This window comes from Falco cherrug, chromosome 4 (genome assembly GCF_023634085.1).
Source record: "Falco cherrug isolate bFalChe1 chromosome 4, bFalChe1.pri, whole genome shotgun sequence".
In the NCBI taxonomy this organism is placed as follows: domain Eukaryota; kingdom Metazoa; phylum Chordata; class Aves; order Falconiformes; family Falconidae; genus Falco; species Falco cherrug.
Window position 1 is genome coordinate 80,479,428 of NC_073700.1, and position 19,202 is coordinate 80,498,629.

At 36.2% G+C, this 19,202-nt stretch overlaps 1 protein-coding gene across 1 annotated transcript in view; it reads right to left on the bottom strand.

Moving 5' to 3' along the window:
- Positions 1 to 19,202, bottom strand: part of THSD7A (thrombospondin type 1 domain containing 7A) — a 286,749-nt gene that overhangs the window by 190,518 nt on the left and 77,029 nt on the right. The window contains exon 3 of the mRNA XM_055707715.1: positions 15,797 to 16,323. Coding sequence (XP_055563690.1) covers positions 15,797 to 15,956 — 160 coding nt within the window. The 5' untranslated portion in view covers positions 15,957 to 16,323. The remainder of the gene's footprint in view (positions 1 to 15,796; positions 16,324 to 19,202) is intronic.

Here is a 19,202-nt window from a genome sequence, read left to right on the forward strand (position 1 = left end):
TTGGGATCATACCGAATTGCCTCCTTCACAAGCGGCTATCATGAAGTAAATTTCAGTTTGAAAGCTTTTGCATTAAGTAGGTTTTAAAACAATTCATTCTCATTTTGAAACTTTTCTTGAGACCAGTAATTTTTAAACACACATGACATTCTTGGCTTTGAAAATGGAATAGCAATGAAAGGACTGTTTAAATACTAAGTTGTTACCAACAGCCAGGCCAAGGGTACTCATCTACCAGATTTCAAAATGACAGGTATTATACTTTAAAAGTTTAACTCAAATTTCTTTGCAATCACAAGGAGCCTTTTTGCCTGTACTGCACTGAAATTTAAAATTATTTTTTCTACATAACCAAAGGACCTCAGAGGTGGCAAAACCCACATGACTTATGTAGCACTTTTTATTACTTCAATTCCGTAGAAGGCAATGGTCTTGGTAATTGCAAAAATTAGACAGAAATTTGTTGTGCACATAAACAACTCCTAAATAAGATCTTGAACTATCAACTACCAATGTACAGTAACAATAGGAACTAACAAAAATCTACATTAAATCTTCCCCATCACCCAAAGAATACATCCTTCATTACAACTGAAAAATTAAAGGATGACAAAATAACCTATGGTAATTGAAAATTCACATATCCATGTTTATCAGGTTCGGCTTGATAAAACTATGTTGGCATTACACTCAATCAATTCTAACAGGCGCCCGTATTTCTGAAGGATACACAAGTAACCATTTTTAAAAATTCTTCCAAAACAAGAGGAAACTAAGTGCCACCTAACTCTATTTCATCTTCTGGTTTTCATTCCTTTTAATTCAAGGGATTAGGTGTTATTCCCTAACTAAAGCATAAAGGCTAATAAGTTCGAGACATGATTTATACTTTTTGTTTTGAAAGTAGGGTTTAACATGGCTAGCTAAACACAAGACAGTCAACACCGGGCATTACATATATTGCATCAATGAAGGCAACTAAGACAAACTCCTTTAAAGGAAATTGAAAAGAAAATGAAAGTTCATGAGCTTCTGGAAAGCTACTCTACAGGTCACTTTTGCAGTTAGGTGTAATTCCAATGACACAGGAAGGAAGAAAATTCCGAGGATGCTTCCATGATGGGAAAAGCCCCATCACTGTGATCTATATTAAACTGATACAACAGAAATCTCAGTGTACTGAGCTGCACAAAATGTTTTTAAGAAGAAAGTGATACTACAAGATACATATTAAAGAAGAAAGATCAATTTTCAGCATAAAATATAAATTAAACTGAAAAAAAACCACCTAGGAACTTCTCAGGGATAATATTTACCCCTTTCTATCCACTAAACATGAAGCTGCATTTATAATTTTTTAATCTCAAGTCTCCATTGTCCAGTTAAAAAATACTAGTTAAATATCTTCTCTGTAAACACCTAAAATTATGTTGTGGCAAAATACTGCTGGCTTTTCTACCTTGGGATTCTTATATTCCAGAATTGATGTTGAGCACTTATTGAAGCATTACCTTGAGTCATAGGAACTAAATGCATATAAAGTTGGACCCAGAAATTTTGTTTTCTCAATGGAAAAAAATCCCACAGAAATATACCGTTATTACAATCTGTATAGTGACAATACAGTTGCATTAAACATCCTGCTAGAAAGATTCAGTATTGCCTCTCTCTCAATCACGACAAAAAGGGAAAAAACACAGAATTAGATTAATTAGGAAAAAACCCCAAAAAATCCTGTTAATAGATTGTATAGCTGTGTCATATTTTCCTTATTAAGCTTACACTAAAAGTTTCTCACCTCATGAAGTGAGGAAAAAGGTGCGACCTCTTAATGTCACATATTTGATGATATCATGAGCACTGCATGTGACAAGGTGGCTTGTAGCCTGGGAAGTGGAACACAGCAAACCACTGACAGCTTTATCAGTTTCCTAATCTGGGATTCCAGGTCATCTCTGAGGCTGCAGGCTCTAAAGAAACAGCAGTAAATGTCTTCTGAAGCACCGAATGTCTCTACGGAGTACAGATGAATATTCAAACAAGTTTTTCATTGCCATCATGGTGTGACAGATAGTCAGGATTTATAACTTTACAGATCTAGAATACCATTAACAGAAGCACCAAAATGGTTCAGGCTTTGTCTTCTAATTTCAATTCACCTTTGATAAAAACTCTTAGATGTTGACAGCATGAGATAAATAAGACTGTCTTTGTGTATCTCTTATTTTTCTCTTTAGAAGTGCATTAATACAAAACCACAAAAAGGTGAACCACTCTTTCTTGTTGCAGGTAGGGGGCTATGGCAGTAAGAGCATGCTTCTCTAGGATACTAAGCCGTTATTGAACAGGCAGCTAACGCAGACCCAGGTTATGTGAACAAACATCTCATACAGCATCCATTAGCCTACTGAGACAGAAAAAAAGGTAGGATATGGAAGAGCTGATACAAATCGTATAAGAAACTGGGATGGGGACCTAAAAACTCTCATTTTTACAAAAAAGGAAAAAAAATATAGACAATAGATTTCAAAACTCATTAAACCCTCTATTTTAAAAAAACTTAACTGCATTTTAAAGTAGTCTGAATGATTCATTTCTCATCTGACTATCTATACTGCACCCAGAATTCAGAACATGCAAGAAAACATTGCACATCATAGCAAACTGATAGTATATCACTATGTGGCAGCTTAGTTATCAGAAGAAAACCCACTCCACTTGAATAACATGGGTTTGTGGCGCACATGTGTGTGTGTGTGTCTGTGTGTGTGTGTTTTCTTCCTTAAAATAGGTTCCCGACAATCTTCGTAACTTTATTAAATACATTATTAACAGTCATTAGTAGCTGGAAAGTATGTGTATTTGGGCAATGATCACATCTCAGAAGGAAGTAATTCTCAACCTGAAATGGAAGATAAAAGTCACATTAAACCAACTAGAGTAACAGTTATGTAAATGGCAGATATTGTGCTGCTTGGCGCAACACTAATAGGTTGATTTATCAAGAAAGATTAGAGTTCACCAAGCACAGTTCAGCTAAGTGATAGCTGAGGGGCATGACAACTGATAAATACTCTTCTTGAATAATCTAGTCGCGAAGGGAAAAAGGATTACAGAAAAGGCAAACTAGCTATAAAATAGTGCGACATCAAGACAATAGTGTAGTCTTTCAATTACAGTGATAGAAATCCTACTGCTTAAAACATTTACAATAAATGTAAAGCAGAGCTTGGGAAAGACATGGCATATTGGGAAGAAGGAAGAGAGAAGGGGTAATTATTCAGCCTCATTAAATTTTTCATCAGAAGCAGCAAACTATCATAGTTTCAGCATTTCCTTTTTCATTAGAATGCTTTTTAATATTGACATCCAACCAATTATGTTCAAACTAATTCCCAGAATACTGTGAGAGTGTAGCTACTTTCAGAAGTTTTTCCAGATTAATGAACTGCATTATTTTTTCATTAGAAGCTGCAGTGTGCTCTGAGACATACAAAGTGGGGAACAAAAAAACCACCCTGAACAGAACATATTCTCCAAAAAGCCCTTGGCTTTCCTAATGAGTGTCTATCTTCAGGGAGCCTTCTTTATCTTTAAAAATTCAAAACCAAAACACAACGCTACTACTTCAAATGGACTCCTCCTTTATAACCAATTGCAGCAAATTAGATTAACTCTCTGTTAGCTGCAGACCCAGGTGAAGTGATATAACACAGAAGTAAATTTGTTTTTTTTAATTGCCATGCTGTCTTTAACATTCTACATTCTTTCATTTTCATTTTTTTTGTTTTGTTTTGTTTGATTCCCCCCAAGATGTGCCATTCATTAATGTTTTCCCTATCTAAATTAAACTACTTCAGTAATATTCTGGAAGTTAAGTAAGCCTTAGCTAATGATAACTTGTTTCTTTTTATATAGTTTCAATGAAAAAAAAAGTTAACAAAAAGGCAATATATTATCTGATTTATTATACAGAAAGCAGGGCAACTCTGGTTTATGGCTTCTTAATATATTTTGTCTTTCCAAAATAACTCACTGTGGTCACATTTATATAAAAGGTGATTAATGTCCTTCTTAAATTGAAAAGAAATTGCAACACTGAAATGCCCTAGCAACTAATATAGGCATCACAAGACTGAAAAGTCAGTGTTTGCTCTTCCTTTAAATATTTTAACTAAGTTACACCTTTTCTTCATTTCAAGTTCTCCTTAAATCCGTATTTTAAGAAATGCTGCCTCTAGAAGTGCTACTCATCACTCTCAGGGGATTACATACAGACTGGATTCCATTCATAGTACAGTAATAATAAACTTTCTGGATAAGTGTTTTACTTGCTGAGAAAACAATGTATTTAGAAAGGTACAGACGTATATTGAAGATTGCCTTTAATCCACTAAAACAGCAAGGTTATTAGTTCAGAAGATGTACATACAGCTTTTCGAAAATATATATACAGTACTTTAGAAGCAGATTTTCTACTATCATCTTTCTTACAATGGCTTACACCCAAACTAGCATCTATATATGGACAGTAACAATACATAATTTACTCTCAGAGGCACAGATTCACTGTTTCATCTGTTTCTAGTCTAACAATAATATGAAAGATTTCTCATGTATATGAACACACCTATATCCTATTTCTTAAATGAGAGTGATGAAGACATTTTTAAGCAACAAATTTTGCCATTTCAGAGACTTTTTTTCTGTTTACATGGCAGTAACTTTTAGTTCACTGAATTGTTACTTCACTTCTAGCCAGCAATCTCCTTTTATGTGTGAGGCTTCAGATAAACACCTATTTTGGAAAACCTACAACCAAAAGGTAACATCATTACTACCCAACTTTAGATTTTAGTTTTGGACTGTGAGCCTTAAAGGCTATTACTTTTGTGTTAACAGAGAAACAAAGCAGTAGAAACTATGGAGCATATATAGTTCAGGAGAAACTATGAAGCATGTAACCTAGCAAATTCAGTATTTTGAAGGGAAGCCATTTACTATATAACATCCTCAGAGCAATAAAATGAACTTCTTGCAGAGTTAGCATCATTTTCCTCTTTTTCTTACCCTATCTCAAAACTCAAGTTCCCTTATATCAATATAACAAAATCATTTAAATTTAGAGTCACTTCCATCACATATAATTGGTAATACATCTATCTGTTAAAACAGCTTTAATCTGTACTGTGGCAAAAGAACGAAGATTCAATTATAATCAGTACATCTACTCATCATCTTGATTTATTCCATAAAGCTTTTAAAGTATATTAAATACAGAGAGAAAAAAAATGAAATATTTATCACTAGCAAATATGTAAATCACCTATACAAATCTGTCATGGCATGCACTTTGCAGAGTTTCAGAGAGCTCACTCTTATGCAGCAGAGCCCATAGACTTCTCCTGCAGCTCCCTACAAAGACATGGAAGTACAGGATAGAAAATAACTTGAATTTCCTAGCTTTATGGTTGAGGCACCCAGACTATTCCCAAGGTGTTAACATTCATATATCAAGGTGAAATATGGAGAGGCACAAGTCATTCATCCATGTCAGGTTAAAGACTACAAATCTCCCTTGTATGTTCAGTCACTTTATCACTCTCCCTCCTCTTTCTTTCATTATCTTCTGCATGGCACCAAGTATGTTCTACAGGAATGAGTTGGTCTTTCCAGTACTGCTGTCTAAAAAGCAATGCCGAGTCTGAATTTCATTTAGGGTTACAGAAAAAGGTGGTTTCAATCACAGCCTTCAGAGTAGGCCTCTTAAAAATGGCAAGCTAAGCAGCAGCAGCAAGGCTGGAATTTCTTAAAATAAGTTAGTGGTATATATAAAAAATACACTTCTGCTATTAGATGTGACCACAAATTCAAGCTGTGCTACCATTTTAGTCAAGACACTGAAGACCTAGGTAACCTACTGCTATATGTATTCTAATGTAGTGCCACTGGATCCATACAGTGTCATTCAGTAATGTTTTCAGACCATCATATATATTGTATATCACACATACAAGCATCCACACACAGATGTGTTGGAAATGTCGTACGAAAACAGCTTCCAGACAGATTCATTAAAAAACTTTGTTTTAAAAATTTTCTCAGTCCCCTGAGTTTTTCAATCTCACAATCTATTTTAAATATTTGTATTCAACAGAAAATAGCTTCTGTTTGCTTGTCCCATGCTTTCCGTGTTCGTATTCTCCACTCACATAAACTTCTTCCTTCCTATTGCCCAGATGTCCTAATCTCTTCCATTACATCCATTGCTGCTCGCATATGGCAAGTACTACAAGTACAATAAAGCATTAGTTACCTGTGATTTTTTATATAGTTTTCATACAGTTCCCAAGTCTCAAAGTTTCTTCTATTTTGTTTTTGCAGAGACCTGCAGAAAACTATACTCACATAAAAGTTTACATTTACAGAAGAGGAAACAGATTCCCAATGTCACCACTGAAAACCACTTGCAGAGCTGAGCCTAGATTCAAGATCCAGCTCCTCTACTAGCGTACAACTGGGGGGTTTTGTTGTTGTTGTTTTGTTTGGGTTTATTTAATAAGGTTTGATGTTCCTTGTTGCAAGATATAGCAGTCTTACTTATCCTAATCCAGGCATTATTTTGACTGAAAAAAATCACAAGCAGATCAAGTAAAGCAGAATAAAATGGGACAAAATTAATTACAATGTACACTTGATTCAATCAGTCAGTAGAAAACTGCAAAACAAGCAAAATTTTACATAATGTAAGTGATCTTTTAGGACAATCAAGCTCATTCTTATCGAATTCAAAACAGGAGTTTTGCTACATGCACATAGAAGAAGGGATGACTGCCAAATACTTAGCATTTTCACATTCATGTAACACTTAAAAACATTTCTCTTACTACTGAAGACATTTTCTCCCAATGATGCATTTTAGAACTATTACACAGACAATTCTGCTTCAAAGGTTCTTCATAACACCGTTTTCTTATTAAAATAATTTTCTCCTCTATTATCCTCCAGTATGGGATCTTGATATCAACTATTTGAACTATTTCTGGCACTTGAAATTATTTGAATGTTCTTGTAGAATGTTAATAATTTATCTTTGTAAACAGCATTTTTAACAAGTCTTAATTATGTCATTTTGTATAAAGCTGTGGCACATAGGAACACCACCAATTGAAGAGAATTCAATTGTGCTAGGCACTGTACAAAGACAAGTCATTATAAAACAATCTCTCTCTGTTCTGTTCTTTATTTCTCTAATGGCTTAGTGGTAAAATAGCTATTCCCCAGCACACATAAGGAGAGTTATATTATTGTTCACTAATATAAACATTTCATTTTGCATAATACAGGAGGTAGAAAGTAATAACGTATCTCATTAAGAAATTTCTCATTGGATTAGCAGATGTCATCAATCTTTAAAATGTTTAAGTATGTCTCATTACATCAGAAACCATTTCCAATTAATATCCTCAAACTCACTTCATGCAATATAAAGAGTCTACACCCTCTCTCTCTCAAAATACTTATGGAAAACTCTTACTGGTATCTGGACGTTTGAAAGCTTGCTGTGTTTCCACCAACACCATTCATTAGGAATCATAAAAGAAACCTTCACTTGGGCCAGTCAGTAAGGGTTGCATCTGATGCCACTCCTTCCCTGAATCCATGCAAATACACCCGATTTTCATTCTCTATTCCACAGACATAAAAACACTGAAACAATCTTGGCAATGCTCACGAAACACAGAAAGTGAATTCAAAAAAACAGCTACCATGGTCTACTGACAATTTCCAGAAATGTCAGCCGCACCAAAATGCACAGTGCTAATTAATGCTGAGAACGTGCTGATTGCTACAATAAATGTCTGTTGGGTTTTGTGCAAAATCCCAGACACTGATATGTTTAACACTGTGCAGCATTCATACGAAAGTGGTAAATAATGGGATTTCTAGGGGAGATTAATTTGTGCTAGTGGTAGCATAACTCCTTACATTAATTCTTGCTTCACTGAGATTTAATATCCAATTTCATACAATTATTTTAATTGTGATCATTTGGGAAAGCTTTTACCAAATAATATGATTTTTTTTAGGGTTTCTGGATTTGTTTCTCTTATCTAATTCTTCCACTATTTTAGCTACTCCATATACTTTTTTCTGCGTTGCTAGACAGAAATAGACACAAAATGAAAGTAGTAATCCATAAACAGCACCCAAGTCAATGTTACTGCTGTCTCCAACCATAGGCTCTGCCAGCCCATTGCTGCCTCTGTGGCTCCACCTGAAACAACCAGATCTTCAACTTCTTTCAGTTTGAATTTAAACATATATTTACCCACCTAAAGAACCCACCACTTTTTTTCAGCTTCACTAGTCTAAGAGAAACAGAGATTTTGACTGGACATACATCCAGAAAAGGGTCTCCCAGCCCAGTTACATGGAGAAGACCTGTTTGTGGACAGAAAACAGATCACAGAGAAATACAAGAAAAGTAAAAAACCGCATATATAATTAAGAAATTTGTCAAGGAAGGAAAGAACCTTCAATAAACAGAATAAATATAATGCATTGTCCTAAAGCCCAGAAGTTACTTTCCCAGCTACAATATATAGTTTAATGCATATTTTTTTATATACCATGTAAAATTTTACCTCAAAATATAGATTACTATTTGTCTTTCAGAATACTAGCCTTTATATTATGGGAATTGGGCTTTCTATTAAATCTAGAGTTACTATGTTAAAAGATACACACGTCTGACATCTGAACAACTGAGTGGATAAACATGATAAAAGACGACATTAAGTGGAGTTGGGAACTGTAAAGTTAAACCCTGGTCTAAAAGATTTATTAATATAACTGAATTAATCCAATGCTGGAGCAGCCAGCCTACAAAACAAAACCACCCATAGCTTTTGAGGTATTCTCTTAATCCAGCATCCATATAAAATGAGGGATTCAGCTGATCCAGTTAGCATAAACACTCCAGGGCACTTGCTGAAAAACAATGCAGACATACTCAGCTACCAGTACAACATGATCAGCTACCATTTTCCCCTTTTCTGCCAGTTTCAAAATGCTATCCTACAAGTCAACGATCAGCCCAGAGTATATTACTTGTTTATCTTAACTAAAGGCTTATAATATCACCCACACTTTTTTCTATTTTCCTATTTCAGATATCCCAAGGTAATGGCAAAAGAAAAGGGATTTCAGCAGCCAAATTTTTTTCTCAAAACATTTAAATATTTACTCTGGTTTTGTCAAATAAGCACAGATTACTAAAAAACATCTATAAATAAATTTTCTTAAAGCAACCATTTTCTGCATCTCTGCCAAATGTTTTGTTGCCAGGCTGCACTAAAAAATTTTTGCATTAGCCAAAGACTTAATACTTGCCTGGCACAATTTCTGTTGAATAAAAAAATCTGAAAGGATATTTTATAAATGAGGGCAAAGAGCAAGAGTGATGAACATACCTAATTGAAAATGAGTATTTCCTTATTCAAGTCATAGATAGACAAGCCCCATTTGACTACATAAAAGTCAGATTTAACTGAAAGACAGACAGTAAACATTGTAGTTGCTTAGATGCACATTACAGAATGCAATAGAAGTGATAAATTCTAACTCTAATTAATATGAATTTATTCAGGGCATATGTAACCAACACTTAACCACGTTCAGTCCTGGAGGATCGTTTATATTTTAAATCAATGAAGTAAGAGTAAAGCAGCTTTAGCACATTCTGCTGAAATAATTTTTATTCTTTTAAAAGCTGATTAAATGCAGCTTTTACTAATACTCCTTTTATCTTTCTGATTCTGCAATGGAAGACCTGAGATTCAAAAAGATGAATACTGAAAAATGCCTTTTACATTTACAGTTTTAAAATCTTGACCTCTCTCCCTCCTTAAGGATGTGTAGGTATCAGCTCAAGTTCACCACACCATAACTACAGCACCATTGTCCCTTGAAGAGGGGACTTGCCCTCTTTCATCATCACACATGAATTCCCCTCCTGATAATCAGGCTTCAAGTTAAAACATCTTTTCTCATTTAGTATTTTCCCTAGGTCTTCAAATCTAATCTTCTTCTTCAGATCATTTCTTCATAATCTCTTTAAAATAGGGAGTTTTCTATTTACTGACACAGGCTTATCTGCCTCCAGTCTCAAGTGGCGATTACTGCAAAAATTCTTTACTCTCGTTTTGAAAAAATAAAAATATGAAACAAACAGCAATTTTTCCACTATATGATGGAACAGCTTCAACAAACAAGCTGACACAACCTTTGAAAGGTAAGTGCTTTAATCAGCAGGCTGGTTAGGTAATTTTTCTTTCTCCCTCTTCCCTTGCGATCATTCCTGTCAGTGTGTATTTAGGCATATTTTGAAATGTCTCCTGGACTGCTGGTCCTAGCAAGGACTTCTGCCCTCCTCAGGCATTAATATGCGACATGCACACTCAGTCCTGTAAAAATAAAGACAGTCCTAGGGACATACATAGGGAGAATGAAATAAGGACATTTTATTCATTGATTTTATGTTCCTTTGCCACCAAAGGTGTTAGAAAAGGAATTTCAGATAAAGTGTTGGAAATGCTCCTCTCATCAGTTCTACTTGTGGCACCAAACTCTTTTTAAAATAGATTTGGGCCTTGGAATGGGTAAAAGTTTTAAAACCTGACGAGGACGCAACCGTACAGAGGTTGTTTGTTCTACTCCATGGGTAGCTGGAAACCAAGAGGTTAAAAGTCAGTGGGGCTGGGGGAGAACCAAGTTCACATCCAGCAGTAAAGAAGCATGATTTGGTTACAAGGTCCCACAATAACACCTTGAAGCAGCAAAAACAGTTTTTCATAGGCTCTTCAGGTGAAGCAGGAGGGCCTGGCACAGTCCTCTTCCCAAGACAACGGAACAAGGTAAAATCAGAGGTGATGCTGCCCGAACAAGCCAAGAAAGAGATTAAGGAGAGCTCTAGGGCTGCAAAGCTTGCCAACAGCCCTCTGGTCCCACTGGAAACCACTTGGCACAGATTCCACTCAGGGTCTCCACTACCCCAAGAGTACCTGTGATCTTTATGTTTCCTACGCCTGTATTATCACCTTTCCTCTGATTCTCCACTGCCTCAAATGTTGAGCAAGTTATCATCTAAGGACCAATTCTCACATACTGAGACATGATATAAGCACAAAATAAAGATAATTGTAGTCTTCAAGAAACAAAGGCTTTTCCCCATCAATTTTAAAAAGGCACTGCCTACAGAAAGTCTATTTCAAATCCTATCTTTGTTAAAAAGAAGGAGAAAACATTCAACAGCAATTGTTATAGAGAAACCAAGTCTTGGTATCACACAATTGTGGATAGGTCAAATAATTCAGTGGAGCTATGCTGATCCATACTATCTGAGATATGATCAATAGTCTTTAAAACAGATAATGATGGTAAAGGCACTACCTCACAGATATTTTCTTATGACTTTTTCTGTTCTACAGATATCAATCCAATGCTGCGTCTTCCACTTCAAGAGTGTAATGTGCATTACTTCAAACTGTCAGAAGAAGAAATTTTAGAGTGTGATCAAGCCTTGCTGATTTTGTGCAGCTCTTCAGTAATTATATTAGTAACTGTAGGCAGGCATTACACCCAACACTGACAGCACATCACAGATCACTGTGTTGGTTGATTTAACCAAAAAAAATGAAGCACAGGGTAGAAAGAGGTAAAGGAGAGTTCTGACATGGCAAGAAATGCCTATGCTTAGTCAGTTGTGTATAAAAATGGTGTGTATATATATATATATATATATAATGGCCTGCATCATGAAATGCCAGACCAAGAAAAATATGCATCATCTTCTTTTGGAATAGTGTATGGCAGTCTTTATTTAGGAACCAGCAGTCTTCACACTGTTCACTACAAAACTTACAGAGACATCAAAATCTTAGCCTATGGTGAGCAGTATAAACAAGATTGTAAACTGTTCTTAAATATGAAAATTTGCCTTTAAAAATAAAAGAACTTTTGTTAAATGTTATTTTCCAGTTTAACACAAGCAGTTTTTACTACATTGTGGCACAGTTTTGTGGGGTTTTTTTGTGCAAATATAGAAAAATTCAATAAGGCTTTGTAAAAGTTAAGGCAGAATATGAATGCAATTTAAAATGTTTCAGGAACTCACAGAAGTTCAATGTAGCATTGCAGAACCCAAACCAAACAATTCTTCATGACAAATGAAATTGGTAGACTCAGAGAAAGGCAATTACTGATGAACAAAAAAGGTCATTCAAAAATTCTTTCAACTTCAAAAGTCCAGTGCTTGGCAGTGTATGTCCACCTCATATCAGTGGAATCACCACCCCTTAATACCACAACTTCTGCTCTCCGAGTTGCTAAAATCTGCTGTTCTCTATCTCAAATCATCAAGCAGGCAGACACCATGACTCAGCTCTGGGAATCTAGCTGTTTCATCACCCTGCAGTAAAGAGCCAGGTATCCTGCACAGACGGAGACTTCGGTTTAGTTTATGTTGAAGAAACCAGATGGCTTTCCCAGTGACCAAACAAAATGAACCAGCTGTGTATTCATAGCTGAAAAAAAATGCATACACAGGGTGTGCACGGTATGGAATGAGAACATTTGCTAAGAAACCTTATTTAAAGAATAGTAACTATGATGAACTATGTTCACCTAAATACCATTCAAAACACTGAAGGTCCCTCAAACACACCATAAGTGCAGCATAAATATGCAACAGCAAATACTCATTCTCACAAGAGATCAAAAAAGTTACAAAAGCCAAGACTTCAAAGCAGTTTCAGTTGGAGAAGTAGGAATGACTTAGTGATGGCATCCGTATCACAAGATGGTGGAGATTAGAAGGGACCTCTGGAGACCACTTAGTTCAATCTCCCTGCCCCAAGCAGGTTATTCACAACATTAGCCATGCTGAATCAAAAATAATTAAACCCCAAAATGATGAACCCGAGTATTACAAACACCTCGGATTTTTATGGTAGTGGATAGGAGGATGGTAATATACAGGAAAAGTCATGACCCCTGAGAAGTTTTCATAGGTTGGAAGTAAACAGTTGGAATTTGAATTAAAAGAATGCTCCGGCCCCACCTCCCAAAACAACAAAATTCTAAACTCCACAAAATACCAACCCCTAACAAAACAAAAAACAAAACAAACAAAAAAAGGAAACTGTACTAGATACCTCTATTGTTACCTTATAGGAGAAAGAATGCCTCAACTCAGACCTCATAACCCCTGCAGATTATTGTCAAGGGCACCCTTAAGAAAACACATTGCAGTAAACCAGTGTAGGAGATGTGGTGTAGCATACATCAAGACATTATTTCAAAAATCTTTAGAAATAAAACCCAGACACATGCAATTCATGAATAGCACTTACAAAAGCTGATGCCAGACTAAATTCAATACAAAAATAGCATGTTTCTCAAAAAATGGACATAACAGGTCCCAAAAGGCATATGAACAAGCTGGTTTTCTAGACAATCCTAGCCATGCATTCCCCTGACCCATTTCCCTCACAGAAGGAAAAGCAAAATACCATCTGAGCTGGGTGAGCTCACCACTTAGTTGTTCAGTTGTATTATTCCCTCTGGTACTTTAGCTGAACTTTATACTCCTTGTACTAGATATTCCTTCAGATCACTGACCAGTGATTCTCCTAGTTCACTTTCTAGAACCTACCACAAAAAGCAGGGGAGAAACAGCAACACCACTCAATAAACTACTAAAATAAAGGGTGTGAAGATTTCATTAGAAGCCAAACACAGATACACTGCCTTACTCACTGCATCTTGCCGTTCACTGTTTGAAAAGAGCCACTCTGACTTGTTTTTCGTCATGTCATCATCAAATCACTGATGTTATTACATTAAAAACTGTACAGTGAATATGCTTATCCTATTCCTTATTGCAGGCAAAACAGAGGAGACAGGTCACAGAAAAAAAGCTGAAGGGAAGAACTAGCTTTTCATCAAGCAACACAATTAGGTCATACCTGTTCTAAACACAAGTTTCTTAAGAGCTGTCTTTTCCAGAAAGGGAGAAAAGGGGGACAAAACAAAAGCCAACCCAGTTTCCTTCTTGCTGGTCTAACTGACAGGACTTCAGAGCACGTGCAGTATATGCTAAGTAAGCAGAGTTCAGTCCATATCGAATTGACAGTGCATGTTCATAACTATTAATTGAGTTGTTAATACTCTCAACCTATGTTACTATTTTAACATTTTAAAACACAGCCTATTAAATTGTTAAATGGAGACATAATAAAATACTGGAAAGTTTATTCTACTGATTCCCAGCAAATTTGGGTAAATGTAAAAGGTTGTATGAAATGCTATATTATTTCTGTGCTTTTACATAAACCTGTACATGCATTTTATCTCTTTTTAAGTGTGTGTTGAACATTTGCAAACCAGTAATGGAACTGAAAACAATGTTTTGAATTTGTCAATGGTTCAAAAGAAAAAAAAATAAATAAAGGTCACTGTCACTGTGTGACCCATCTTTCAGTTGGAAGTGAAAGTTGCAAAGGATTTTCCTTTCTTCAGATTTCTCTTTCTAGTGCTATTGGAAAGCTTGTCTTCTTGTTTAAATGAATTTCCTTTTAATCTCCTCCCTGAGCTGCCGGATAGATGGAGCCTCTTAAAAAATTCAGGATATCACTGTAATTGTAAATTGATCTGCTTCTGTGGCAGAAGGCTGGGGCCCTCCATCCAGGAAAGAGACTGTCTTGTCCAAGTTGTTTTTCAGACAAATGATTAATTTGTATTCTCTCTTACTACTATGTTATTCTTTAATGGAAAAGCAGGTTTTATACAAAAACTACTACTTTTTGCAGTGTTTTATTCTGGCAACATACAGGGAAGAAAGCCAACATGAAATATTTACTGGCTTGAAATTTTTAAATTTCCTAAAGGAGACGTTGACTCTACTTAAATGCAAACTAAAACTGTATTAAACAACTAAAATGCACATATTCATCACTACTAAAGTTCTGAATTAATGTAATATATTAATAGACACAGGAAAATTCCCCACTGATGTTTAATGCAAAGTAAAGGTTGAAACACTGTTATGACTATGCAATCTTTAAAACAGACATGTAACTCAATAGTATCAAAGTAGAGGAAATTATCTATCTAGTGTGGTGGTGAAACCACATAGCCTATTTGCCTTTGGCTATTCGGTTATGAGATCTGGCATCACTTGGATTATTTCACCTAATCCATCATTAGCTTTCACACGTCCTATATACCGTGCAACAAACCTAAATTTAACAAACCCAACTCCCCATCAATTACCACACTGAATATATTACATGTCAGCACAGAGCACAAAGATTAGACATGAATTACATCTTTCTTTGTAAAAAGTCAATATTTTTAGAGCACTGCTAACGTTGCTGACTCCAATTGTAACAAATGTTCCTTCCCATTGTGGACAGGCACTAATGTCCTGACCTTTGCTATTTACATCCAACACAGAGCTACTAAACAAAATCAAAAATCTCACAAGACACAGAAAATACATAAGAGATCACAGTAACAGTGCCACAGAGTCACAAACATGGATTTTTTAAATTGCCGTATTTGCTTGGCTGGTGGAATCCTGGAAAATGACCCAATTTTTTTTTTCCCCTATAAAACCTGCAAGTAAACATTAGTAGTTTAGATTTAACTTTCCCCACGTACACAAAAAGGTTATTACTTACAACAAAAAATAAATAGGCTGCTGTCGTATTAACATAGCATCTTTACTTACCGGTCTTCCACAAATACACCGATGAAGTTTGAAATTCACTTTGTGCGCGAGCGTCCCAGATTCCCAGCAGCAGAAGCACAAGAACTCCCACGCACCGGGCTGGCACGCCAGAAACCCCTGGACCACGGCAGAAAGCAGCGCTCCTCTCGCTCAACCCCATGCCTCCAGCAGCCTGCTGCCACCTCCAAAACCCGCAGCACGACCACAAAACCTTCTTCAAATAGTATTTCCCTTTTCAGAATTTCTTTACAGGGAGAAGGGGACTAGAAACCTCTCTGCTGCTATCATGCATGGCAGTTGAGAAGGAAAAACTGTTTAACACCAGGGAACAATAGAGTCCTCGCTTGCTCTTGCTGCTGCAGCGGCGGCGGCTACTGCTGCTAGTATGGTTGCTGCTCCACGCTCTTCCATTCAGCTGTTAGTAGCAGTTTTCCATCAGCTAAAAGCGAGACAGCTGTCCGCAGGGGGCTCCAGCTGACTGAGCAGGTTATCTTGCTCTGGGAGGCAGCAGCAGTCATTTACACCAGCTGGAGAGAGTGAGAGACAGAGAGAAACAGAGATGAGGAGTAGCACAAATAGCCCATGCTGTAATCTCAGCACCGAGACTGACTGCAAAAGGCTGGCTTCCCAGATACTCTCTCCCTGGAATATCCGAAATGATATATACTAAGAAGAAATCATCATCATCACACATGCTTCAGAAATGCAAGTCATACAAACAGAGCAATATAAATTACTTAAAAGAGCATCAGACATTTGTCCTGATAATAAGATGTACACTGCATTAACCATTTACAAACAACCAAAAAGAAGTGATTACACATGCATTAAATAGACAATCAGGATCTTATGAAGGGAAATGGAAGAAAATGCAAAAAAAAAAAAAAAAAGGTAAAAGAACCCACACACACTAACTTGCCTTGTATATTTATCAAATCTGTTTCAGTAATAAGATATAGCTATCTGCTGTGAGGACAGATGAATATATGTATATGATAGCGTGTGTGTATGTGTAAGCACACCACCTCCATGCTAGATTAAGTGTGCATGTAATATATAATGCAAGATAACATCCTTTCCTATCCAGCAAGTGTGTACACATATATATATGCATAAATGTCAACTGTGTAATTTAAAATAATTCGAGGATCAAGTTATCAATCATTTTTAAAACATACACTGAATTTTACATATGAAAGTATTCAGGACACATTAGGCTGTCATGATGATAAAAAAAACAGTGGAGACAAAGCTTTTTAAACAGGGATCTTTATCTCTCCCACCCACTACCCAGTGAACAGATGCAGTAACAAGCCTAAAGATCAGGTTTCGGACACCTATAAACTGGGAAGCAAAAGAGGAATTTTCAAGAAAACTGCTATCATATTCAAAAAGTTTCATTAAAAATGCAAACAGCTACAAAAATTACACAGTAAGAATACAGGACCCATAGTTTGAAAATGATGGAGCTATTGTTGTTTAAAGAAACCTTCAGTCAACCTCTCTTGGGACGCCTGTCATTTTGCACAACCTTCCTAGACTCAGCCTTTTCACATGCATTAGATTAAAATCAGCCTTGATCAAATAATTCCCAAGTCCTTGCCTGTTTAAATATTCTGACATCAGAGCAAATTAGCAATGTTGAAGGTTGCAAATTCGTCTTTGTTTACTTTCCACTCTGTTACGCCTCTAAGAGGGAATTAAAGGCTCAGGGAGCTCTAGCACGGTGAGGCTGTGATTAAGAGAGATAAGCAAGTGTGGATTACTGTTCCTCAGCTGTTGAAAAACAGGCAACAATCAGGAGATTATAGGTTGATAAGGGATACATAGAAAGCCATGATCTTAACAAATTTATAGCATCCTGATGCAGAACTAAGCACTTCTGGAAATACATTTTATTCACTTCTGCTACATCATGCTGTATTCACTTTAGAATGCATGGAAACCCCTTCAAGCCTTTGCTTTGTTGAACTGGACAGAATATTATTTTAAATAAAAATGGTCACTGAGTTTATAGAATTATACTAATTTAACAAGTAAATTTGGGGTTGTTAGTCACATGCACCTTATTTTACATTCTATGGAGTAGAACTTCAGAATGTTTGACCTAACAAAAATAATGCCAGCTCTGTAATTTATGAAAAATAAGATTAAGAATTCAAGAGCTCAAAAAAATCTTACGATCATTAGGAAATCTGTGGCAATAGCTTTACTGACTTGCATATATTTTATTTTAACTATGCAAGTTATACATTCCTTTGAAAAATTAAGAGTAAAGATATTGGCTTTTCAGCTGAAGCTATGCATCAGGGGAAAAGTCAAATTTATAGGGAGACTGAGGGAAAAGGCATCCTTTTCAGTGTTATTAAATACAATGGATTCTACCTAGAATTTTTATGAATGTATAAAGAAAGCCTCAGAAAATATTTTGTACGTGACTTAGATCATCCAGAAACACCATCAGGGAACAGATCATCCATGTAGTTGGCACAATGAATCAAAGTGGTTTTTGACAGCAGAACAAAGCAGTATCATGGGAGAGGATGAGCACACATACACAAACACTCAAATATTTTCTTGTATTTATGCAACGATAGGACCACATACTTTTAAAACCACTAAAATAGAGATTAAAATAAAATAATTTCACACTACTTTTTACAGTTGAACCATTTTTCTGTCAAAAATCAATGAATCACAAAAGAATAATTTCACCTTTTTTTTCTTTTGGTAAGAAGCCATGATGCTTCTAAAACTGTTCAGAAATACAACACAGAGAGAGAATGGAGGGAATATTTATAATGCAAATATATTTATGTGTCTGGAAAAAAAATAAGGATTCCTGAAGAGCTGTTTCTGGCAAACACCAGATCACTTCTGCAGTACACAGACACATCTTCTATTAACCAGGGCAAGGACAGACCAGTGAAACCACAGGCCAAAGAGTAGGCTGATGCTTGCAGACAGACACCCCCACACCAATCTAACTGCAGGAGTTAGACTTTCGATGCAAGAGGCAATGTATCCTGACTGCAGGCTTCAGCTGCTATCATTGTGCCTTACTCAGAGAGCTGCTGGCAGCCTCTCCCACCCCAGCGCATCCAACACTCTCCATTTGCTACAGTGAATGCAGGACCTCCCTCCCAGTTACTAGTGTGACCACTCCTTCCAGCCCAGGCTGCCAACCCATCTTCTAAGGCATACCTAGCGATCAAGATTGATCAGTCATTCTTGGCTTAGACATTCCCAAGGAAACGGTGAAGTACTACTGAGAAGAAACCCCTAGACAAAGCGCAGAAACAAACTACAATCAGCATTAGTATCCGTATCACTAACATAATAGTGTCAGTGCTGTAGCTTGGAGCACTAACGTGTGAGTCTCATTAGATTTTATTCAGATACAATT